General features: G+C 42.0%; 1 protein-coding gene across 1 annotated transcript in view; it reads right to left on the reverse strand.

The window, feature by feature from the left end:
- Window positions 1–27,046, reverse strand: part of CSMD1 (CUB and Sushi multiple domains 1) — a 2,061,903-nt gene that overhangs the window by 348,400 nt on the left and 1,686,457 nt on the right. The window contains exons 21-23 of the mRNA XM_069573063.1: window positions 24,272–24,460; window positions 14,625–14,794; window positions 6,322–6,478 (exon numbers count right to left, since the gene is read on the reverse strand). Coding sequence (XP_069429164.1) covers window positions 6,322–6,478; window positions 14,625–14,794; window positions 24,272–24,460 — 516 coding nt within the window. The remainder of the gene's footprint in view (window positions 1–6,321; window positions 6,479–14,624; window positions 14,795–24,271; window positions 24,461–27,046) is intronic.

Raw genomic sequence — 27,046 nt, forward strand, 5'->3', positions numbered from 1 at the left:
GGTTGATGGGAATCAGGGCCAAGATCCAACTCCTGCAGTACCTCCTGCTGGTCCATCCCATATTTGAGAATGTGACGATGTAGTCACATTTCTACTGACCAGGTTTCAACAAGGGTGACACCTGACTATACTAAGCTATTTATCCTTGAATAGGAATCATGGCTTTTCCTTTCTCTGTCTCAGTATAGTCTAGACATTCAATACACAAGTATTGCATAGACAGTCTCTGATTAACTGGCAAACAGACCTACCAAATTGACCCTGAGTAACAGGTCTAAAACACAGTTCTTTCACAACACCCCCAGAGAGCAAGAATTTTTGTTGAATTGTGACTGAGTTTTGTTTACTCCCCTTTATTTAAATCAGTAAATTGTATATGGCCAGAGAATCATGTGGGAGACTGTTTCTGAGGAGTGTCTATTCTGGGAACATCCTTTCAGAAATCAAAAGTGGTCAATATATTTTTTAAAGAATTCTGAATTCAACAAGGATTTTTAAAAATTTCCAAATATTTTTTCCTTCAAAAAATATTTGCTGAAATATTTAGAAGACATAGCAATCCATTGCAATATGACTTTTCCTGACATTTGAAGAATGTTATAATAACTGGAATAAAACAAAATGCTTATGTTAAATAAGGAGAAGGTCTTATTGCCCTGAGAAAGCTCTGCAGAATCTTTGTGCCCTGCAGAATACAGTGTGAATAATGGAGATCCAGTCTAAGCTTTTTACACTGCAGATCAGACACCTGAGTGAAGTACAGAGGGGAATTAGAAAACAAGCACCCACACTTCTTGATCTGGACAAGCTTATGGGTTATGCTTCTATTTGACATAATTGCAGCATTAGAGGGCTATAATCTATTATGAAAATGGACAAATCTGTAAGAAAACACAGTGTTTTTATTTTTGTTTTAAAACCAGATATTGCTCTCTCAGCTGTACGCTGCTCTAATTTTCTACTCAGAAAGCGGTACTTGCTCATTAAGTCGGCACTAATATACTTATTCCTACTTGTCCCAAAGATGCCTGGCTTTCCTTCCTTGCTAGTGCCTTTACATATATAAATATCAGTCAATTAATGGGGATCTCATCTGTGAGATCATCTGAAATATTTTAAAACAAGGCCATTGACAGTGCTGACCTTTGTTGAAAAGACCTGGATGGGATCTAGGCTGCAACAACCTGTTTTTGGATGTTTCAGCAAAGCACTTACATATTTGGAAAATTAAAAGTTTCTAACTTATGAAGGAGAGTTATGGGGGCTATTTATCAAGACCCGGAATTGTCAAGATGGTAAAATTACAAGGTACTGGGGAGTATGCTCTAAATATTAAAGGATATACAAATATGATTTGTACTCATTTGAAAACCTTCAAGACGTTTATTAAGCTATATATTTACTCTCTGTTGACATTTTCTAATCCACTTGTGTGTAGATTAATTATGGATTTGAAACATTTAAATATGAATATTTCCTTAAGTAATGCAATTAACTAGCAAGAGGCAATTACAAAAGTCTTTTGAAAATAGTTGGAAGTGTCTTCCAATAGCCTTAAGCTTTAATAATTTGCTCAAAACGGTTTTCGACCATTTATTCTCCTGGACTCCAAAATCACTGTGGATGGAAACTGCAGCCACAGATTAAAAGACACTTGCTCCTTGGAAGAAAAGTTATGCGAAACCTAGACATCTTATTAAAAAGCAAAGACATCACTTTGCCAACAAAGATCCGTACAGTCAAAGTTATGGTTTTTTCAGTAGTCATATACAGATGTGAGAGTTGGACCATAAAGAAAGTGGAGCACCAAAGAATTGATGCTTTTAAACTGTGGTACTGGAGAAGACTCTTGAGAGTCCCTTACAGCAAGGAGATCAAACCAGTCAACCTTAAAGGAAACCAACTCTGAATATTCATTGGAAGGACTGATGCTGAAGCTGAAGCTCCAACACTTTGGCCACCTGATCTGAAGAGCCAACTCATTGGAAAAGACCCTGATGTTGAAAAGACTGGGGGCAGAAGGAGGAGGGGAAACAGAGGATGAGATGGTTGAATGACATCACTGAATTAATAGACATGAGTTTGAGCAAACTCAAGGAGATACTGAAGGACAGAGAAGCTTGGTTTGCTGTGGTCCACTGGGTTGCAAAGAACTGGAAAGACTTAGCAACTGAATAATAACAACAAAATTATTTCCAAACCACCTTTTAGAGATGAAGAGTTGATAAGGGTATTTAGTCATATTAAATGAGCTTGGAATTTCTTAGTTCAGTTCAGTCACTCAGTCGTGTCCAACTCTTTGTGACCCCATGAATCGCAGCAAGCCAGGCCTCCCTGTCCATCACCAACTCCTGGAGTCTACCCAAACCCATGTTCATTGAGTCGGTGATGCCGTCCAGACATCTCATCCTCTGTCGTCCCTTTCTCCTCCTGTCCCCAGTCCTTCCCAGCATTAGGGTCTTTTCCAGTGAGTCAACTCTTCACATGAGGTGGCCAAAGTATTGGAGTTTCAACTTCAACATCAGTCCTTCCAATGCACATCCATGACTGATCTTAATTACTGAGTGTTTAAACCTAAGAATTTAAAGAGAAATTAATAATATTTTGATTATAACCATCAGTACCATCCATTCTATATTATAAATATCTTTTTTTTTCCATCTGGCAGTGTGTTCTAGCTCCAAGAAAATCTTGGAAAAAAGACTTGTACCCAGGGAGCATCTGTAATATTGAAGTGAAGTCACTCAGTCGTGCCTGACTCTTTGCGACCCCATGGACTGTAGCCTACCAGGCTCCTCCATCCATGGGATTCTCGAGGCAGGAGTACTGGAGTGGGTTGCCATTTCCTTCTCCAGGAGATCTTCCCTACCCAGGGACTGAAAGGGAGGGCAAAGAGGGAAACAGGCAGGAAAGAGAGCTACTCCCATCAAGTTGATTTGACTAAGAGCTGAATTAATGCTGTCACCAATATTTCCTTCTTACTCTTTTAGAAAGTTTGTGCTATGGGGAGGGAGGAGGGAGGGGGATTCATGATGGGGAACACATGTATACCTGTGGCAGATTCACGTTGATGTATGGCAAAACCAATACAATATTGTAAAGTAATTAACCTCCAATTAAAATAAATAAATTTATATTTTAAAAAAAGTTCGCATAATTGGAAAGTGCCCATGAACAGATCCATGGCTTCAAATTTTCTCAAAGTTACTTAGAAATGGGAGGAAAAGCAAAAGTTCTAACAGACTGGAGAGTGACATGGAGACCCAGGGACAAACACCACGTGCTGGCTGGAGGGACTGAGAATAACACACTGAAGCCACTCTTCTTGACAAGGGAAGGTGAGCATGACACACAGATGAAGCCTACAACCTCTAATGGCACTCCAGTCACAGGATTTTAGGGTATATGGGCTTTCTTCAATGCCACTTGGAAAATAAAGGGAAAGTCAGAATTCTCGAAACAGTTCAGTAGCCCCCATCTCAGTGATAAAGAAATAAAGTGACTATAAACTCCAGCAGGTGTGAATCTGCTTCCTGATGTCTCTTGCATGACCATGAGACTATATGAAATGAATGTTCATAAATTGAAAATTACTGATCTTGTACATGCACCCCAGTGTTCCCTCTAGCACTGTTCACAACAGCTGAGGCATGGAGGCAGCCTAAGTGTTCATTGACAGAAAAATGGACAAAGATGATGTGGTCCATATATACCACAGCATTCAGTGGAATTTTACTCAGCCGTTAAAGAGAATAAAACGATGCCATTTGCACACCATGGATGGACCTAGAGATCGTCATACCGGGCAAAGTGAGTCAGACAGAGAAGCAGAAATGCCGTGTCATTCCTTATATGTGACATCTAAAAAGAAGAGATACAAACAGACTTACAAAACAAAAAGAGACTCACAGACTTAGAGAATAAACTTACGGTTGCCGGGGGGAAGGATAAGGGGAAGGGGCGGTTAGGGAGTTTGGGATGGACATGAACAAACTACTAGGTTTAAAATGAATAACCAGCAAGGACCTACTGTATAGCACAGAGAACTCTGCTCAATGCTATGCAGCAGCCTGGATGGGAGGGGAGTTTGACAGAGAATGGACATTGTATATGTGTGGCTGAGTCCCTTCTCTCTTCACCTGAAACTATCACAACATTGTTAATCAGCTATGCTCTAATATAAAATAAAGTTTCTTTTTTAAAAAAAATAAATTATCTCCTTTGAAATTGTTAGAGGGAAAATAGGATGGGGTAACTAGGGTTGAGAAATAATGTGGTATAACGTATCACACATGATACATTTCTATGAAGGTTAGTAACCACCACACCAGGGCGGAGAAGAGAGAGGACCACGGTTTTCAGCTCTTCGCTGACAAAGCATTGTAAGAAGCACGATTTGTCAGAGAAGCTAACACAATATAAGAGGTGGAGGAAATCCAGGTGTCCTGGGGCTTGCCCTTACTCCAGGAAATTCAGAAAGTTACCTGGAGAGTATTCACACTATTCTCCTTCTCTAGTACCCACGTTCCTCTAAACTGCAAGACCAGGGTAAGAGCTGGGAAGCGAATATTGACACATACAAGCAATAAGTTACATTTGATGAGCATTTGATGAAAAACCCACAGCAGGAATAAAAAGAGATCAGGCTGGTTTACATTTTATCTGCAAGCGGAGCAAACTGGCTTGACAAGAACTCTTTGAAACTTTTATGAGCATGAAATTCTGAAAAGTAGAATTCTAGTAAACAAAAATTATAATCATACATTTATTTTGTAATACAATTGCTAGCAATTTATTTGCATACAATATAACTAATATGGTTTCACTTCATGGAGTCTTTTAAATGGTTATTTTTATGAAAGTGAAACATTTGCTTTCTCATCATGTCCCTGAGACTGTAATTCTGTTTTTCCCAAAAGGCTTATAATTCTTCAAATGCAATTTCACCTACCAAGGGGGATTTGAGGCAATTAATCTTCCTTTAGGGCATCTGGGTTAGCTTTGTGTCTGGGATAGTTATTATCTTTTTCAGGCCTTCATTTGCTCATCTATCAGATAAAGGAATCAGTCTTGATAATCATTAACATACTTTCATGCTCAAAGTCCAAAAATTTTAATTTCGTATGTCATAGTATTTGGTATCACAAAGATTTTTAATCATCAAATCAGTGAAGAATTGGGCTGTCTTATAGATTTTAAGCATTTTAGTTAATTTATTACTCAATTTTAATTAGTTACCCATACCAAATAGCTACATTTTTAACTTTATTTTTCTTTTAAAAAAGGCATTTCCATATTAACTTATATTAATTATATTAATAGGGGACACAAAAACACTGCTTAAAACTGTGAGCTACGTAGACTTAGAGAACAATCTTATGGTTGCCAGGGGTGAGGGGTGGAGGGACGGGATAGTTAGGGAGTTTGGGATGGACAGGTACACAGTGCTATATTTAAAATGGATAACCAACAGGAGCCTACTGTGTAGCACAGGGAACTCTGCTCAGTGCTATGTGGCAGCCTGGATGGGAGGCGAGTGTGGGGGAGAATGGACACACACACACATACATATGTATATGGGTGAATCCTTTTGCTGTTCACCTGAAACTATCACAACATTGCTAATTGGTTTATACTTTATTTTTTTTTAAGTTAAAACAAAACCAAAAGTGTGAGCTACAGGTCCAGTCCTGGTTCTACTGGCTCATTACCTGATAACTTGGACACATGTTGCAATTACTTATGTTTAGTTTTCTCATAGGAAATTATTTGTGAGAAGAAAGAGCTTAAAACAAAGAGTTGAGATACACACACCCGTATGTGTGTACCTGTGTATTTATGTGTATAAATTATTTATTATATTTTACACACATGTAATCTATCTTCCAGAATGTATAGAATGTAATAGATACAACAGAAAAGTATCAATGTGTCATAGGCATTCAAAGACTATTACTATCAGTTGTATCATTCATTCAAAATCTTTCATACATATGTCTACGAATTTTTGTCAGGTGCATTAAATCACAATCACTTTAACCCTAATATCTCTTCAGTGTCATGATATTTTCTTTTCACGTACAGCCATGTTAAGAGAATATGAATATGCCTAAATAAATATGCTTCAAACTCCTGCTTCTGGTAATGTGTCTAAATTTACTACCTGTTGAACAATTCACAGAATTAAACAGTGATCCAAAAACACAGGAGGAGGCCCAGGAAAAAAAAAATCGATATTTAGAAGGTATCATATTAGTGAAGTAACAGCTGTATCCTGAGAAAATAAAAGTATGTGAAAGGGTTAACCTGTACAGCACTTACTGGTGTAGGTGAGCTGAAAGCCCTGGTCCGTGTCGGATCCGTTGGAGTTGAACTCCAGCCACAGGTGGTTGGAGGTGCTGTTCAGGACGAGCCCCACCAGCTCGTTCCTAGTGAAGGCACCCAGGGGCCGCGACGAGCTGTCCTTTCCATCGTAGACCTGGGGAGAACCCACAGCACAAGCACCCTGGTCACTGAGTTCTGTTCATATGCCAGCAATTTTAACAAGAAATCCAAACTTTCAAACACACAATTTTATACAACTCTTTAGAAAGCGACACAGTTTATAGAAAGCTGAGTGGACACTGCCAGACCATAGTTTTTTCTCTGTTTTACCTTTACATTAAAGACAAAAGATCCCACTTGTGCCCAGGTCATTTATCTGCATCAAGCTGAGTTCTCTCTGTTCATGTAAAATGGAATCACTAGGCGTCCGCACCTCCCAGGTCCAGGGGCTACCATATTCTCTCCCTCCCAATCCGCGTACAGAGTTTGAAAGTACATGTCGCGGTTCACTGCGGATGTCCTCTCTCCATCAGAACGTCACAGGATGTGGCACCGGAGCTTTGTCCCACCTTCTCATCCCTGTGCCTGCGGTGACTTCAGCTTTGAATTTGTCCTAACAGAGGAATTGGTGTCTGGTCTTGCTCTGAAGCACTTGGTGATTGACTCTGTCTTTCTAGGTTGTACAGCCTGAGTGGACACCCTGAGTGTCTGGAAGGCAAGTGACCGGGCTTGGTTTTGAGTAGACATCATGGGTGAGGGAAAGGAAAGTGTGAAAGTGTAAGTGGTTCAGTTGTATCTGACTCTTTGCAACCCCATGACCTGTACACTGCCAGGCTCCTCGGTCCATGGGATCCTCCAGGCAAGAATACTGGAGTGGGGAGCCATTTCCTCCTCCAGGGGATCCTCCTAACTCACAGATTGAGCCTGGGTCTCGTGCACTGCAGGAGGGTTCTTTACCATGTAAGCTACCAGGGAGGCCCCAAGGGAGATGAAGTGGTGCCTCCTCAGGTCCACACTGGGAGTACAGGGGTGCCAGCCACATTGCCCCAGTCAAACAATCTTAGGGCATGGACAGAACCCTCCTAATGCCGGAAAAACTGTGTTTACATTCTAGTGGAATTCAGCATTGAGCCCTCACACCATCAGTAAGTGGTCAACACTGGAACGCTTATGGGAGAGGCTCGGCCACTTGCCTCTTGGAACATCATGAGTGTTCATAGCAAGGGACCACTGGTATGGATGTGGGCTTTTTAGAAGAAAGAATGCAAATGTATCACATCATACTGGAGAACATCCAGCTTTTCTTTATGAAAAAGTCTTAACTAAATAAAGCTTATCACAGTGCTTGGCAGCCACCCCCAGGGCTGTCTAGTTCCCTCACAGAGATTAACTCTTCCTTTTCCTCTCCCATCGCTCTTCTGATGTGCGTGGAAACCACGAATGCTGCTTGACAGACTGACATACAGGTTCACACACTCCTAAATGGAGAGGACACATTTGGAAGAACTAATTTTATGGTTCACGATTGGATTGCATTTTAATTCAATACTCTCATGCTCGAGTAGGAGAATCAAAATTAGTACTGGACAAATCATTGTTTGGCTTAATGTACATGCTTTCGTTTCTGACACCCAGATTATAAAGACTTTTAAATCCAGAGCATTCTGGCTGAAAAATAGTGTCCAGGCCTCTCCAGCAAGGTCTTATGTTACCCCACATGCCATGTAATTCTCTGTGATTCACAAGAATCTGTAGAGAGGAGGGGCATTAAAGCAGATAAACACACTCCTAGGTCTGGTCCTCAAAGCTCTGAAGCATCATTTGCTGGTCACCTCCATTGATCCTGGCTTGTCTGAGTGCTTCTCTGAGATTTAATAGCTCACATAGACAGTGAATAGTGCTCAGGACCCTCTCATCTACAACCACAAGAACTGACCCACTGCCATGCTGAACTACAAGCTTCTGCAGAAGAGTAATTCTGTTTTTCTGTCTACATCACCAGCAATTAGCACTGGGCTTGACAATGAAAATCTCTGAATGAAGAAGTAACTGACAAGTGTGGATATTATGTTGTCAGTTCTCTCAAGTTGAAAATTTGGATTCATGCTTCACATGTATCACAAGCAACAACCCAGATAGTGTTGGAAGGCAAAGGCATTGACTTTTAATGCCAATGAAATTAGTAATGAGCAATTTCAGCTCAAGATAACACTTCCTAGTGTATTTCCTCATCTACAAGCAGCTAGAATCAAAGCGTCCCTTTCAGTCATTAGGAAAAGGTTCCTTGGGTCTCACATTAATGCAGGACTGTAACTAGTTGCACTACAAAATCTCCTCAGAGCTTGGCACATAATCAGCACCATATGCTCTGCATGGAACAGCCAAGGTAGCAGATGAGTACCAGTTAGAAACCATCGCAAGGAATCCTGGAATGACAATGCTGAAACCAGCCCTAGGCCTGCAGGTGCCACCCCCGCCCCGCCAGAGCTCTTTCCAAAACTAACCTCTCTCTACGTATTTAACCATGGCATTCTCCTTCAGTTCAGTTCAGTTCAGTCGCTAAGCCATGTCCGACTCTTTGCGACCCCATGAATCGCAGCACACCAGGCCTCCCTGTTCATCACCATCTCCCGAAGTTCACTCAGACTCACGTCCATCGAGTCCGTGATGCCATCCAGCCATCTCATCCTCAATCACCTCTTTCTCCTCCTGCCCCCAATCTCTCCTAGCATCAGAGTCTTTTCCAATGAGTCAATTCCTCACATGAGGTGTCCGAAGTACTGGAGCTTCAGCTTTAGCATCATTCCTTCCAAAGAAATCCCAGGGTTGATCTCCTTCAGAATGGACTGGTTGGATCTCCTTGCAGTCCAAGGGACCCTCAAGAGTCTTCTCCAACACCACAGTTCAAAAGCATGAATTCTTCGGCGCTCAGCCTTCTTCACAGTCCAACTCTCACATCCATACATGACTACTGGAAAAACCATAGCCTTGACTAGACGGACCTTAGTCAGCAAAGTAATATCTCTGCTTTTGAATATACTATCTAGGTTGGTCATAACTTTTCTCCCAAGGAGTAAGCGTCTTTTAATTTCATGGCTGTAGTCACCATCTGCAGTGATTTTGGAGCCCCCCAAAATAAAGTCTGACACTGTTTCTACTGTTTCCCCATCTATTTCCCATGAAGTGATGGGACCAGATGCCATGATCTTCGTTTTCTGAATGTTGAGCTTTAAGCCAACTTTTTCACTCTCCTCTCTCACTTTCATCAAGAGGCTTTTTAGCTCCTCTTCACTTTCTGCCATAAGGGTGGTGTCATCTGCATATCTGAGGTTATTGATATTTCTCCTGGCAATCTTGATGCCAGCTTGTGTTTCTTCCAGTCCAGCGTTTCTCTTGATGTACTCTGCATAGGAGTTAAATAAGCAGGGTGACAATATACAGCCTTGACGTACTCCTTTTCCTACTTGGAACCAGTCTGTTGTTCCATGTCCAGTTCTAACTGTTGCTTCCTGACCTGCATACAGATTCCTCAAGAGGCAGGTCAGGTGGTCTGGTATTCCCATCTCTTTCAGAATTTTCCACAGTTTATTGTGATCCACACAGTCATAGGCTTTGGCATAGTCAATAAAGAAGAAATAGATGTTTTTCTGGAACTCTCTTGCTTTTCCATGATCCAGTAGATGTTAGCAATTTGATCTCTGGTTCCTCTGCCTTTTCTAAAACAAGCTTGAACATCAGGGAGTTCATGGTTCACGTATTGCTGAAGCCTGGCTTGGAGAATTTTGAGCATTACTTTGCTAGCATGTGAGATGAGTGCAATTGTGTGGTAGTTTGAGCATTCTTTGGCATTGCCTTTCTTTGGAATTGGAATGAAAACTGACTTTTTCCAGTCCTGTGGCCACTGCTGAGTTTTAAATATTTGCTGGCATATTGAGTGGAGCACTTTCACAGCATCATCTTTCAGGATTTGAAACAGCTCAACTGGAATTCCATTACCTCCACTAGCTTTGTTCATAGTGATGCTTTCTAAGGCCCGCTTGACTTCACATTCCAGGATGTCTGGCTCTAGATTAGTGATCACATCATCATGATTATCTTCTCTTACATGATTTTTCCATTCAAAACAAGGAAACATCATGTTTATATGTGTGGGAGGGTGTATATATAGAAAATGTGGCCTTTGTATAGTATAAATCATACTATTTATATGGGGGCAATATAAACAGCATTTAAGATATAAAATTAAGATAATCTCTATACATGTATCCCCTTTTTTGGATTTCCTTCCTTTTAGGTTACCAAAGAGCATAGCATTACCTCAGTTATACAGGAGGTTCTCATTGCTTATCTATTTTAAATATAGCATCAATAACGGATATGTGTATACACATAACTGATTCACATTGCTGGACAGTAGAAACTAACACAACTATGTGCCAATAAAATGAATTAAAATTAAGATAATCCCACATGAAACTTTTTAACACTTTGATATTTATTAGCATGTTCAATAAAATATATGCTTGCAAAATATCTCTGCACTTCAGATGACTGACAGTTTTTCTGGGATTCAATGTGGTAAGCAAGATTTTGTTCTGATTTTTTATTATAATCAACATGTTTAAACAGCACACAATCACAAATGCTTCCTTCCATTCCAATAATACTGATCAATATATTTAATGCAGTGTCTCTAATCAATCACCTACACCAAAGTATTATTAATTGTTCTTAAAAGTTTGCCTTAAAGGCTGTATGTTATGTTATGCTCATTGCTAAGTTATATCCAACTCTGTGACCCAATGGACTGCAGCATGCTAGGCCTCCCTGTCCTTCGCTATCACATGGAGTTTGCTCAAATTCATGCCCATTGAGCTGGTGATGCTATCTAACAATCTCATCCTCTGCTAACCACTTCTTCCTTTGTCTTCAGTCTTTTCCAATATCAGGGTCTTTTCAAATGAGTTGGCCTTCACATCAGGTACTGACACTTCAAAGTATTGGAACTTCAGCTTTAGCATCAATCCTTCAAATGAATATTCAGGATAGTTTTCTGTTAGGATTGAGTGGTTTGATATCCTTGCTGTCCAAGGGACTCTCAAGAATCTTCTCCAGCACCACAATTAGGAAGCATCAATTCTTTGGTGCTCATCCTTCTTTATAGTCCAACTCTAACATCCATACACGACTACTGGAAAAACCATACCTTTGACTATACGGACCTTTGTCGGCAAAGTGAGGTCTCTGCTTTTGAATATGCTGTCTAGGTTTGTCATAGCTCCCCTTCCAAGGAGTAAGCATCTTTTAATTTTGTGGCTGCAGTCAATGTCTGCAGTGATTTTGGAGCTCAAGAAAATAAAATCAGTCACTGCTGCCACTTTTTCCCTTCTATTTGCCATGAAGTGATAGGAATGGATGCCATGATCTTAGTTTTTTAAATGTTGAGTTTTAAGCCAGCTTTTTCACTCTCCTCTTTCCCCTTCAGCAAGCGGCTCTTCAGTTCCTCTTCACTTTCTGTCATTAGAGTGGTATCATCTGCATATCTGAGGCTGTTGATATTTCTCTTGGCAATCTTGATTTCAGCTTGTGATTCATCCAGCCCATCATTCTGCATGATGTACTCTACATAGAAGTTAAATAAGCAGCGTGAAAATATACAGCCTTGTCATACACCTTCCTCAGTTTTGAAGCAGTCTGTTTTTCCATGTCTGGTTCTAAATGTTGCTTCTTGACCTACATACAAGTTTCTCAGGATACAGAGAGTCAATTCCTAGGCAGGTTGATAAGAAATCCAGGGTCCCTGAGGAGGAGATAGGGGTCTGAAATTCTCAAGGAGGAGGAAAGGACAAATGCCTTTTTTCCCTTTTCATTCCTTAGTCTTAGTTACATAAAATGTTTTTTGTTTCTTTTTTCTTTAAGTGGAGAACTGATGATTACACAACAAACAACTCAGTTCAAACTCTATACTAAGCATTACATAACAACAATGTATCCTGCTTGAGGACAGCTTCTCCTTGAAAACCTTCTAACTAATCCTGTTATCTTAGCATGTATATCATGGGAGTGGCTCTGGTAAGATCTTTATATTGTTAGTTCTAATTCTGTCATATTTAAATGTAAATTATGGGAGTAGGTCTAGTAAGATCTTTACAACCTTGAGACATTCTTTTGATTTATTGTAATAACCAATTAAAAAAGTACATAACTCCATTGCTTAGACTAGTGAGGGCACACTCTTTGTTCCCCTTCTAATGTCTATGTCAGAAGCTTTCTCTATTCCTTTACATACTTTAATAAAACTCTGGTACACAAAAGCTCTTGAGTGATCAAGGCTGGTCCCTGGTCCTAAAGCTAAGTCTTTTTTGGAGATCAGGAATCTGACACCATTTGCTGTAAGCTATCACAGGTAAGGTGGTCTGATATTTCCATCTCTTTAAGAACTTTTCAGTTTGCTGTGCTCCACACAGTCAAAGGCTTTAGTGTAGTCAATGAAGCAGAAGTAGATGTTTTTTGGAATTCCCTTGCTTTTTCTTTGATCCAGTGGATGTTGGCAGTTTGATCTCTGCTTCCTCTGCCTTTTTTGAATCCAACTTGTACCTCTGGAAGGTCTTGATTCACATACTTTGAAGACTAGCTTGAAGGGTTTTGAGCATAGCCTTACTAGCATGTGAAATGGGTGCAGTTGTACGGTAGTTTGAACATTATCTGGTATTGCCCTTCTTTGGGACTGGAGTGAAAACTGATGTTTTCTAGTCCTGTGACCACTGCTGTATTTCCCAAATTTGCTGACATCTTGAGTGGGAGGTTAGCAAAGAAAATAGTTTTGTATGATTCGACTTTAACTTTTTCTAGATCAGTAAGGATATTCTAGTTTATACCTGAAAATCACTTCTTAATTACAGTGACACATACTGCCAACATGAGCTTTTTTGAAAGACCATTACAATGAAAGAACAGCTAAAGTAAAATCTGTCTGCTAAATTATGACCTAGAACTGTAGTCAATGGTGGACTTGGAGGAAGGGAGCACTTGAGTCTGGAAGCTTCTCTTGGCCTGTGCACATGGTGGATACTGCCAGCGATCTTCTTCATTCACTATGCAGAGAGCACCCTTGGAGGGCACTAGGGTCCCCCTGTAGCAGGCTCTTTGCATAGCTTCTCAATGCTCACAGCTTCAAGTGAGCCAAGTTAACTGGCCCTGAGATGGAACATTGTGTCTGTCTGTGCAGAAGAACATGTGAGTGGGCACCCTAGGACTTTAGAAAGGGAATGAGACGGGTCCTTCTTGTGAACCAGCTGTGATCATGGACAAGGTGCTCAGTCCCCCTGGAACCAGCTGTGGACAGGCTGGGTGGTGGCCAGCATGGTCTTTGTTGCTCAAAGCCACTCTCTTTCCCTGAGGCTCGGGCTGCAAGTGGCTACTCAGGCCCTAGACCCAGGGACGTCCCAGTTTCCTGACATAGTTTTAGGAGATATGGGAAGAATTTCAGAAGGAGCTTGGTGGCATTTGCAGTTGGAGCTGAGATTTTCAGGTCAAGGTAAGACCTGGTGCCATGGATCCATTTCTCTGCCCATTTTCCTGAATCCATCTGGAATGTGAGTAGTGTGCAGGTCTGAACCCCCCCACTCCTGCCCCAGAGCAGCTCCCCGAGGCTCTGATGCTAAGAATCACCTCCTGCAATGACCCTTGTGGCTGGCCCCATGCCTCGGACACCCCAGAGTTCTCTGAACACAGCTCAGCCTTGTGTGTGAGACTGCCTCCTCCGGGCGTGGCTTCTCCACATCCACCCTGCTTGGTGGTCCCAGGACAGTGGTCAGGTTTGTTTCCACTGTCACATCAAGATCCTTCCAGCTCTGAAGGATGCTCTGTCATGACCACATTTACAAATCAAGAGGGACTGCAGAAAGGGTTGGTCTGAGGATCCTGTGAGTTTTTACTAATACAACTCCCAGTGTGCACTAGGCACAAGGCTACAAATATGTATCCATATTATATTATTTAATCCTCAAAACATCACAAAAAAGGTAGGTACTATTGCATGTTTTCTATATATAAGAAAACTAAGATTAACAATCTTAAAAAAATATGCCTAAGATGCATTTCAGATCTGAGATATTTTAAAGTCCAATACACATAATGCTAGAGACCACTATCTCAAACCAGTTGGATAAGCAAATTGGGAAAAATGTGTATATATAAAGATATGTTAATATAGGTATATATATCTATATCTATGATATAGCTGGATCAAGATCCTATTTATTCCTTGCAAAGAAATTATTAAAGAAAATTATTTTTACCTTCAGAATATCTCCTTCAAACAGCTGGAAGCTTCGCGCTCTGAGATGGATCCCCTTGCCAGCTTCCGTTTCAATTTGATAGATACACTCATGGTTATTATCATAGTTTGACGGGAAATTTGGAGATAGCAACGTTCCTTCATTTCCTTTGACACTTGCTCCACATTCAGCTAAAATAAACAGAACATTAAAAAAAGAAAGAGGATTCAAAAGTGGAATTACTGACTGTAATAAATAAAAACTTTAAAATCATGGCAGCCCTCTTCTCTCTCAATGCATGTCTGCTGTTAACATATTGCTTTTATAGACTAACAACTTCTTTTCACTGTTTTACCAACTGGACAGGAAAGATATCCCAATTTATCCCATTTTCAAGATTTTCTTGTTTCTTTTAGTAGACTGCTTCTTCCTCCTATCCTGCAAAGAGTTCTAGGGTGAAACAGATAAGCCTGAACACTCTGACTGACCCCTGGGTGCTCGCCTCTTTGAGCCCCAGCTCTGCCTTGTGAAGCGTCACTGCCGACCCCTACGTGCTGACTCCGCAGTGATGTCCACATAGTTCCCCCCGTCGGCACTCTGTGGCCTTAGTCTGGATGCACTTAAACGGGATTTTCACTATGGACCGGACCACTGAGTCACCCACTGCCATGTCACAGTCCTGAGCCCGTCTGACTGTCTTGGGACAGAAGTCCCTTTGATGGCAGAAAATACATTCTTTTCCCCTTTTCCTGATGAAAGGAGAAGGCAGTTCACCTCTAGATCCAAATTTACATAAAGAACTTAAATCAGAGTAAAAATGAAAACAAATACAGCCCTCAACTTTCTGCCAAAGTCACCTAGACTAGTCACCAGAGAAAGTCACCTAGACTCTCAGCACCCATTTCCTCACCAACGAAAGTGAGCATGTTAGGCTAACCTCTAAAACTCTAAGTGTCCAAAACAGCCACAACAAGATAAAATTGCCCTGAGTCTGCATGTGTGTATTTGCATATGTGTGTGTGTGGGCATGCTTGCGTGACAAGAATGCTCCATGTGATTCTGCATGAAGTAACTTATCAGCCACACTATGTGATAAGCACAGCGATTTTTAAAATTCCAACAAAACAAGCCTGCGTGTGAAGAGTAATGGTCAAGCTGGAAACTGAAAATAAGTAAAATGCCTGCACATAATGGGGGCGAGAGGTGGGCAAGGTTCACTTTAAGGAGGGGCCTTCTGAGGGTCACACAGCTTTGGCAATGTCCCAGGCATGCCCGTCTTCATAATCACAAATCTCTGACTGCCCAGTCTCTCTCTGACAATAACTGCAGTCCTCCTCTGTACCAGGAGTGGGGCTTCCCTGGCCTGATGATGGAAGGAACAAGCTGGAGATTCAGGATCAGCTCCAGGCGATTTGTGCCCTTGAACCTCAGGATGCTCCCACATACGAGGGCCAGGAAGAGAATCAGGGAGAAAACACAGGAGAACTTGGTTCCCTTGCCCTTACCTTTCCCTCCAAAAGGACATAAAGGGAGGTTTTATGGGAAATGGAGAAAACGTTAAGAAAGAAGCACAAGTGGCCTTGAGGGCATGACTGAAGCAGGGTAACATTTGGGAGAACTTAGGTGATCTGGCTGCAAACACAGACTGGGCCAGACGGCAGGGTGATTCTGCATGGGGGTCATGGAACCAGGATCCCTGGAGAGCTTGGAGCACAGAGGTGACCTGATAGATGGCTGTTTGGAAAAGAGGACACATACTAAAAGAAAATAGTGAACCCAAAGATTCTAAAGGAAACAGTCATAGTGTGAAAATGGACATGTTAACAAATTCTAGAATTCCCAGTCTAGAGGGACACACTGGAAGATCAAATAAGTACTTACGATGCTGGGAAAGACTGAAGGCAGGAGGAGAAGGGTAAGACAAAGGATGATGTGGTTGGACGGCATCACTGACTCAATGGACGTGAGTCTGAGCAAGCTCCAGGATATAGCGAAGGACTGGTATGCTGCAGTCCATAGGAGTCACAAAGAGTTGGGCATGACTCAGTGACCGAACAACAAAAGGGTCGATAAAAAGTATAAGACTTTGCCTGTCTAGGTACAGCAATCTATTCTTCTTTTGGTCTATTTGTCACTTGAACTGAATGCATTTTTATAAATATTACATCATTACATAAAGAAAACAATTCTAAGAGGTCAGTATCAATGCTAAGTCCATTTTACAGATGAGGAAACCGAGGCAGATTAATTAACCTGCTCAAGATCACATGGGGGCAGGCTGGATGGTTGACAGAACTGGGATTTGAACCTCAGGTGGTCTAGTAACAATCACACTACATTGACAAAGTACAATATTTATTATTAATTATGCTTACAGATGTTAAGTAACCCACGAGGAACACATGTGAATGTATGACTCCAAGAGTAGGAACATGAGGTGGTCATGACTGAGCATCTTAACATTCCACAAAATATCCTGCCATGGTACAGGAGCCTCTGCACTGGGATCCTGTGTGTGAGGCAGGCTAATGACTTAAGTTTATTTCCCACTGAATATCCTAGTGCACAAAGACAGATGCAACCTGATTTTCAAATGAAAGAACTGGAATGTATAAAGAAGACTAAGTGCTCTAAAGCCCAAGACTGTCCCATAGGAGATAATTGAGTGAAATATGACAAAGAGTAAAAAAGCAGGTGCTCAGAAACTTAAAGAATGCAACGCATCAGAATTTCAGAAATTCTTTGAACTTGATTTCAGACATCCATTGCAAATCTCCATTCCCGGAGCAATTAAATGTGTCAATTTTAAGTTCTTACCATAATCCATTTAAAATGACTTTAAGATGAAAGGATATAATTTCCCGTAAAATGAATCATTGGCTCTTTTTTTTAAAAAATTTTTATAAAGAACCTCCTGAAACTGTAATTAAAATTGAATTGTCATTTAGAGTTTTGTAATGGAACTAAACATAACAGTAAATGAAAAAAATAAGAGTCAATTGATTTTTCAGTTAATTCTTCTGTACAAAAGCATCAACCTGTGCAGGCTGTCTTGCAGCTCTGGGTGATGTAACAGAAGAGATGAGAGGCTTAAAGGACAACATTAATCAGTATTTCTCACAGCTTTGGAAGCTGAAAGTCCACACCCAGAGGATTAACCATATTATCTGTAAGTATTAATATTCAATATTAAGAGATACTTTATCAGGGATATTAATTTACTGTTTGATAGTAACACAGTAGGTGAAAATATATGCTGAAATGGCAACTCACTCCAGGATCCTTGCCTGGAGAATCCCATGGACAGAGGAGCCTGGCGGGCTACCGTCGACAGGGTCTCAAAGAGTCAGATACAATTGAATGACTGAGCATGCACGCAATCTGCCTACTTACACTGATCTGGATTCAAATTCTGTTGCTGAAGACTTGCTCCCCTAAACACTACTGAAGCCCACAGTGCCTCTCATCTCACAGGGACACTTCTTCACATAAGGAGTACAGGTCAGGGCAGTTCTCAGCCCAGGTGTCCACTCAAAGTTCTGTTTATAACCAGGTGTTTAATAGGGAAAGGTGAAGCAGCGTGCTCGTAATTCTCTTGGCCTTCCTCCAGGTGTGATCTTCAGAATGGATCTGCAGCTCTTGGCTAGAGATAGGCTATTCTTATTTCTATGATTTTGAAGGAAGAAAGATAGACACAGAGTGCCAATGAATCAAACTGTGAGATCAAGATAGGCACCTCTGAGAGAAATAACGATTGCTTGACAAACATTTACTGAATAAGGTCCAGAGGTGGATCTGGGCTAAGGTAGCCCCCACTGTAAAGGAAAGGTCAGCCCAGCTGGGGAGACAGAGATAAGAAGACAAGCTTATTGGCTCAGACAGTGATCCCAGAGGGTCCCTCTCTAGCCAGGGAGTAAGCAGGGTGGAGAGAGCTGCATGGAGGGGGCATTCAAAATGAGGAGGGGCAGTCTGGCAGAAAAGGGGGTGCATGCTGTGAGTAAGGAGCGGTGAAGAGAGAGGCCTACAGGTAAGAGAACCAGGCAATTTCATGTCTTGTGCAGCACATCTGTATGTGAGTGTAGGTGTGTGTCTGAGCTCAAGTACATAAGTAAGTGGGGTGGGAAGTCGGAGGGTCTGCCAGTGAATAACACTGACCCTCCCAGAGGCTGCCTCAAGTTCTGTTAATGGACAGGTGGGGGAGACTCTGAATTCAGACAGATTACTCTGTGGCTGCGGCCCCCTGGGGGGCAGTCCTGGAGGCAGGGGCATCTTCAGGGTGTGAAGGTGAAGGGTTCTCTAGGCCCGGCAGAGAGGACCCCTGGGGGAAGTAGAATCTTGAGAACTACCACTATTTGGACTTGGAGAGTGAGGGAAAGGAGGGGGGAGAACTCCCAGGTGCCACGTGAGTCACCTGCTGGGTTTTATTGCCCTTCGAAATATGGTTAGTCAGACGGACTCTGTTCTTTGCAGCCAAAGATGGAGAAGTTCTATACAGTCAGCAAAACCAAGACCTGGAACTGACTGACTGTGGCTCAGATCATGAACTTCTCATTGCTTAAACTTTAGGCTTAAATTGAAGAAAGTAGGGAAAACCATTGATTCATTCAAATATGACCTAAATCAAATTCCTTATGATTATAGAGTGGAGGTGACAAATAGATTCAAGGGATTAGATATGGTAGACAGAGTGCTTGAAGAACTGTGGAAGGACGTCCATAACATTATACAGGAGACAGTGACCAAAACCATCCCAAAGTAAAAGAAATATAAAAAGGCAAAATGGTTGTCTGAGGAGACCTTACAAATAGCTGAGAAAAGAGAAGATGCAAAAGGCAAAAGAGAAAGAGAAAGATATACCCAACTGAATGCAGACTTTCAGAGAATAGCAAGGAGATATAAGCAAGCCTTTTTAAATGAAAACACAAAGAAGTAGAGGAAAACAACAGAATGGGAAAGACTAGAGACCCGAGCAAGAAAACTGTAGCTATCAAGGCAACATTCATGTGAAGAAGGGCATAGTAGAGGACAGAAATGGTAGGGACCTAACAGAGGCAGACGAGATTAAGAAGAGGTGGCAATGAAACACAGAACTATACAAAAAAGGTCTCAATGACCCGGATAACCAAGATGGTGTGGTTACTCACTTAAAATCAGACATTATGGAATGTGAAGACAAAGCTCAACATTCAGAAAATGAAGATCATCGCATTCATTTCCATCACTTCATGGGAAATAGATGGGAAACAGTGGAAACAGTGTCAGAGTTTATTTTGGGGGCTCCAAAATCACTGCAGATGGTGATTGCAGCCATGAAATTAAAAGACGCTTACTCCTTGGAAGAAAAGTTATGACCAACCTAGATAGCATATTCAAAAGCAGAGACATTACTTTGCCGACTAAGGTCCGTCTAGTCAAGGCTATGGTTTTCCCTGTGGTCATGTATGGATGTGAAATTTGGACTGTGAAGAAGGCTGAGCGCCGAAGAATTGATGCTTTTGAACTGTGGTGTTGGAGAAGACTCTTGAGAGTCCCTTGGACTGCAAGGAGATCCAGCCAGTCCATTCTGAAGGAGATCAGCCCTGGGATTTCTTTGGAAGGAATGATGCTAAAGCTGAAACTCCAGTACTTTAGCCACCTCATGCGAAGAGCTGACTCATTGGAAAAAAACTCTGATGCTGGGAGGGACTGGGGGCAGGAGGAAAAGGGGACGACCGAGGATGAGATGGCTGGATGGCATCACTGACTCGATGGATGCGAGTCTGAGTGAACTCCAGGAGTTGGTGATGGACAGGGAGGCCTGGTGTGCTGTGATTCATGGAGTTGCAAAGAGTTGGACACGACTGAGCGACTGAACTGAACTGATGCATTACTACTGATGCTGGGAGGGATTGGGGGCATGGAGAAGGGGACAACAGAGGATGAGATGGCTGGATGGCATCACCGACTCAATGAACAAGAGTTTGGATGAACTCCGGGAGTTGGTGATGGACAGGGAGGCCTGGCGTGCTGTGATTCACGGGGTCGCAAAGAGTCGGACACGACTGAGCAACTGAACTGAACTGAACTGAACTGATGCATTACTACAAACAAAGTGAGTGGAGGTGATGGAATTCCAGCTGAGTTATTTCAAGTCCTAAAAGATGATGTTGTTAAAGTGCTGCACTCAGTATGTGAGCAAATTTTAAAAGCTTTAGCAGTGGCTGTGGACTGGAAAACATCAGTTTTCACTCCAATCCCAAAGAAAGGCAGTGCCAGATAATGTTCAAACCACTGTACAACCGCACTCATTTCATATGCTAGCAAGGTAGTGCTCAAAATCCTTTAAGTCAGGCGTCAGCAGTACATGAACTTAGAACTTCCAGATGTACAAACTGGATTTAGAAAAGGCATACAAACCAGAGATCAAATTGCCAACATTTGCTGGATCATAGAAAAAGCAAGGGGATTAAAAAAAAAATCTGCTCACTGACTATGCTAAAGCCTTTGTATGGATCACAACAAACTGTGGAAAATTCTTAAAGAGATGGGAATACCAGACTACCTTACCTGCCTCCTGAAAAACCTGTATGCAGGCAGGACAAGAAGCAATGGTTAGAACCGGACATGGAACAACAGAATGGTTCAAAAGTGGGAAAGGAGTACAACAAGGCTGTGTATCATCACCCTGCTTATTTAACTTATACACAGACTACATCAAGTGAAATGCTCGGGTAGATGAAGCACAAGCTGGAATCAATAGCCAGGAAAAATATCAACAATCTCATACATGCAGATAATACCACTCTTAAGGCAAAATGTGAAGAGGAACTAAAGAGCCTCTTGATGAAGGTGAAAGAGGAGAATGAAAAAGCTGGCATAAAACTCAACATTTAAAAAACAAAGATCATGGCATTTGGCCCCATCACTTCGTGGCAAATAGATGGGGAAAAGGTAGAAACAGTGACAGACTTTATTTTCTTGGGCTCCAATATCACTGTAAATGATGACTGAAGCCATGAAATTAAAAGATGCTTACTCCTTGGAAGAAAAGCTGTGCCCAAACTAGACAGCATGTTAAAAACCAGAGACATCACTTTGCTGACAGAAGTTTGCATAGACCAAGCTATGGTTTTTCCAGTAATCATGTATGGATGTGAGAGTTAGACCATAAAGAAGGGTAAGTGCCAAAGAACTGATGCTTTCAAACTGTGGTGCTGGAGAAGATTCTTGAGAGTCCCTTTGGACAGCAAGATCAGACCAGTGAATCCCAAAGGAAATCAATCCTGAAGGTTCATTGGAAGGAATGATGTTGAAGCTGAAACTCCAATACTTTGGTTACCTGATGTGAAGAACTGCCTCGTTGGAGAAGACCCTGATGCTGGGAAAGATTGAAGGTGGGAGGAGAAGAGGATGACAGAGGATGAGATGGTTGGATGGCATCACTGACTCAATGGGCATGAGTTTGAGTAAACTCCAGGAGTTGGTGATGGACAGCGAGGCCTGGCGTGCTATAGTTCATGGGGTCACAAAGAGTCAGACACGACTGAGTGACTGAACTGAACTGAACTGATGCTGAAGCTAAAGCTCCAAAACTTTGCTGACCTGATGCAAAGAGCCAGATCATTGGAAAAGACCCTGATGCTGGGAAAGATTGAGGGCAGAAGAAGAAGGGGGTGACAGAGGATGAGATGGTTAGATGGCATCATTGAATCAACGAATGTGATTTTGAGCAAACTCCAGGAGATAGTGAAGGACAGGGAGGCCTGGCATGCGGTAGTGCTTCATGCAGTCGCAAGGGTTGGACATGACTTATTGACTGAACAATAACATGGCTATTCAAAGGTCTCTTGTGGCCAGATGGGCTGGAAGGAAATTTGGAGAGCAGCTGGTAAAACACAAGAGGAAAAATACAGAACAGCCTCAGCCCAAGCCACTGTGCTGTCTCAGTGCTGGGATGAAAGACCTAGTGTTGGAATCTTGCTAATTGTGCTGGTGGGCAAAGGTCTTAGGTTCTTAGCGTTCCCTTCTGTAGAATGGATTTGACACGTGCAAACAGTTCAGAGCTGTGCTGGTCTCGAAATATTAACTATTATTTCAACCCCAGTTGCTCCTCATTTTACATTTAAGGCAGTGATGCAGAAACCCAGATAACAAGAATGAATCGAGATAAAATAGAATAAAGGCAAATAGAATATTATAATTGATAGACAATGTTACATATGGGGAATAAATCTTCAACGTCATCGGGTTGGGAGTTTTTCCTCCAGATTTTAACTATCTTGTTCAGTAATTTCTAATTTGGGGTAAATGGATTCTAGGCAACTCTGGGAACATCTAGGATCATCTAGAAAATTATTTTCTTAGAATGTATTCCTTTTTCCTTTAGGCCATCTTCAAAATTGGCATCCAATTCTCAAATAAAATCCATAACCAAAAAAAAAAAAAAAACAAAAAAAACAAAGTGAGGACTACTGTTTTTGGAGAAAGTCAGATCATAGAAAGGTCGGATATGCACCCCGGCAGGAAGCAGAGATGATACATTTCATGTTCATTTGTCTAATTTTTTATATTAAAGTCCTCACTACCTTATTGTCTATGCTACATTGGAACTCAAAAAGACAGTATTGACTTTTGAATCACATAATATTTCTAAATGATTAAAGAGATTCTGTGCTTTGGAAAAAGTATGGTGTACTAAGTTAACAATTCAGCATTTTTATGGGTTATGAAATTTCAGTTTCATAACTTGCCCACCAGGCTCTAGTGTATCAGCTGGTAAGAGGTGCGTGGAAGGTACCAGGGGCTTCTCCAGAACTCAGAAGGCTCACAGTTAAGGGGTCTGAGGGTCCTAACTAGACAATGCCATAATGCTGTGACATTAGCCGTGCTTGGTAGCTCTACAGGACAGATTGCAAGTCCTTCTCATGCTGAGCAGCATTGCAGAGGGCAGGCAGAAGACACTGCCCCTAGAGCTAATGACTAGACTGGCCAGACCTTCAGCCAAGCTTTCGTGTTTAAACTCTGAGCACCAGATCGATTCTCTGCTGAACTCCTCACAGCAGAACAGGCTCAGGTTAACAACAAATACACCCCACGGAATGGGCATCCTGATTCCACAGTCTCAGCACAGTGCCTCGTGCCAAATTCCTAGATAAAGATTCACACAGCTCTACAGAATGACCACTTGAATTCCTCGAGAACACAGGGAGAAAGCTAATCCGGCATTAGAAATGCTAGCATGCCCACTTTGCAGGAGTACGCACAATCCTCTAATCAGAGTGTAAAGAAACAACAAAACCAGCACTTTAAATTGTCACCAGGAGAGGCTCACTGCTTTTTAGCAACAGAATTCTTTAAGGTTGTGGTAATACAGCCTGCCTTCTAGCTTTTTTTCTTTTGTCCCAGGTACACAGTGTATATGTTTATATATATCTTCTTCCTCATTACTACACTTGACACAGGCTTTAGTTTCACCCCCATTCAGTCATGAGGTTTTCGACCTGAAAGGGGCTGGCTTTGTCACTGAGGTAACCACAGCCCAGAGGGGGTCTGGTTCTCCTGCCCTGGGAAGTGGAGTCTCTGTCCGTCCCAGCGGGTGGCCCTCACCCCTCCCTGGCCCAGGGGCCCTGCGCTGACTGCACCACGCCCTGTCCCCTGGATGAATGAAATGAAAGCGTGTGACCACCTACCCACACACCTTGGCAGAGGTGCACTCCACACACGGCGGCCCCCACCCAGGCACGTGAGCTTGGTAGCACCTTCTAAGCGGTAACCCGGGAAGCAGGAGAAGGTCAGTGTGTCCCCGACTCCGAAGTGGAAGCCGATTCTTCTGCTGAAGGCAGGGACGCCAGGGTCATCGCATGGCTCTAGGTCGTACTCTGAGACAGGAAGGGACAGAGCATATGTGGGAACCTGTGTAAACACTCAAACATCACTTGGTAAGAATCCAAAGCTGCTATTATGTTTTAAAAAGTAAACCACTAGACATATATTTTTTTTTTCCCAGACTGCTGTGACTGTCACATGGATTGTTGTTCTTTGTACTATAGGTTTTCACATGACAAATGGAATAACTTATAGTATTTAAAAGGGCTTCCCTGGTGGCTCAGAGGTTAAAGCATCTGCCTGCAATGTGGGAGACCTGGGTTCAATCCCTGGGTCGGGAAGATCCCCTGGAGAAGGAAATGGCAACCCATTCTAATGTTCTTACCTGGAAAAATCCCATGGACAGAGGAGCCTGGTAGGCTGCAGTCCATGGGGTCGCAAAGAGTCGGACTTCACTTACTCACTTTCTTATAGTATTTAAAAAAGTAGATGTAGGGACGTCCCTGATGGTCCAGTGGGAGACGTTATGCTCCCAAAGCAGGGCACCCAGGCTCAATCCCTGGTCAGGGAATTAGATCTCACACGCTGCAACTAAGAGTTTGCACGCTGCAACTAGGACCCAGTGCAGGCAAATAAATAAATATTTAAAAAACCAGAGGTATAACATTATAATAACCTGATCCATTTAGAACTGTCACTTTAACAGTATGGACTTATTCTAGTGACACATCTAATTGCTGAAGTCAGTTACTGTCCTCTTCTTAAAGGTGATTTGGATAAACGAGACCCAGTGGAGCAGAAACTAAAAGCAACATCACAGGGTTTTGCTGGTGGAAAATTTATCATAACCAATTCCACTCCTAAAATACACCTCAGTATGGAACAGCAAAACTGTAACCTGCCTATGTTTCAATTTTAAGCCATGTTTTATGGAAATGCAATAGAAAATGTTCTGGAAACGGCTGGAAATTTCTGCAAACTACTCAGGAAGAAGGTGCTAATTTAGTAATCAAGAAAGAGGAAAAAAAAGATTAATGTCTGGTGTTTTGCTGCATTGGGGGATTAACCGTACGAAATACCAGTGCTAATAACACTTTATATTTATCTCAGTCTATGGTGTTGATTCTTTCAAGCCTCAATTATAACAGCACAGTTGCATCTGCAGTGTCATTGGTCTCAAGGTCCAGCCTTCAGACCCTTTTTCTCCTTCTTGCCTTTTCCTTCAGTGTCTAATGCCCAGTGCTTATTCAGATAGGATCAAATGGTGACCACCAACAGGGAATTGAGTGATAGAAAGAGTTTCAAAGAAGTTAAAGGGACAGTTGAAGAATGAGCATTATTGTGATGAAGGGGAGACAAAAGACAGGTTTTCCTAAGGTGGTGGGAAAGTGTGCTGGTTCTTCTGAAAACAAATTGCTTCCCCTTCCTGATTTCCAGCTCTCTTCACTGTGGATTCTGTATTCTCAATAAACATGGTAAATTCAACTATCATTCCCCCAGTATTTCTCAATTTAAATCCATGTTTTCCACTCCCATCACCCACAAGTTTAATCACTGGTGTCCTGACCTCATAAGAAGAAATCTCTTTCCCCATTTTTCCCTTGTCTCACCCAATTGACTGGTCAACATGTGAGTGGCATGCTTGCCACATTGTCTTTGTCCTACTTTTCATTTAGGTAAAAACTCTATTCTGGATCTCTAACATAGTCAAACTACTCTGGTCACTCTGGAAATATGATCATTAATTTGACTTATTTTTAATATGACACAGAAAGGGGAAAAGTAATATCATTTAATTCAACCCAATAAATATTTATTTGTCATACCAAAACATAACGGTAGCCTTCCTAGGAGGAAGATCAGACAGCACCGGACCTCTGGAGGGAGGAGTTTGCCCGGTGAGGGATGAAGAAAGGCTTTGAATGAAGAGGAAACCACATCTGTAAAGGCACTGAGCTGCCCAGATTCTCATCTTTTGTAGAGAATGACCAGGAAATTATGTGAACTCACAGAAAGTTGGCATTCAGAAGGCAGAATCATAGGAGGTATGCTAAAGGGAGGTTGGAATAGTAAGTGGACACAGAGAATGGTCAGAAATGGACGCTCAAGGCAGAGCAGATGCATCTGGGAAGGTGGACAGCCTGACCTAAACATTCTAGCCTACTGAGTTACTCTCTCCCAATATCCCCTCATTATCTGCAGGGACAGATAACGTGTGATACACACAGACAAACACGACTCCTTGGCTGAGTTCTTCTCTCCCAATACCCCTTCATTATCTGCAGGAACTCTGACTGGGAGACACAGTTGACAAATGATCCTTTAATGTCTGTGTGTGCAGGTGCACTCAGGAGTGTCTGCTCTTTGTGACCTCACAGACTGTAGCCCACCAGGCTCTCCTGTCCATGGGATTCTCCAGGCAAGGATACTGGAGCGGGTAGACAATCCCTTCTCCAGGGGAATCTTTACAACTCAGGGATCAGACTCAGGTCTCTTGTGTCTCCTGCACTGGCAGACGGATTCTTTCCTCACTGAGCATCCTAAGAAGTCACTTCAATAAACTTTCTAAAAAGGACAGAAACAAACCAGACTAACAAGGAAAAAAAAATCCAGATATAAGAGCATACTGATTTGGTACC

Source organism: Ovis canadensis, chromosome 26 (genome assembly GCF_042477335.2).
Source record: "Ovis canadensis isolate MfBH-ARS-UI-01 breed Bighorn chromosome 26, ARS-UI_OviCan_v2, whole genome shotgun sequence".
NCBI classification, from domain to species: domain Eukaryota; kingdom Metazoa; phylum Chordata; class Mammalia; order Artiodactyla; family Bovidae; genus Ovis; species Ovis canadensis.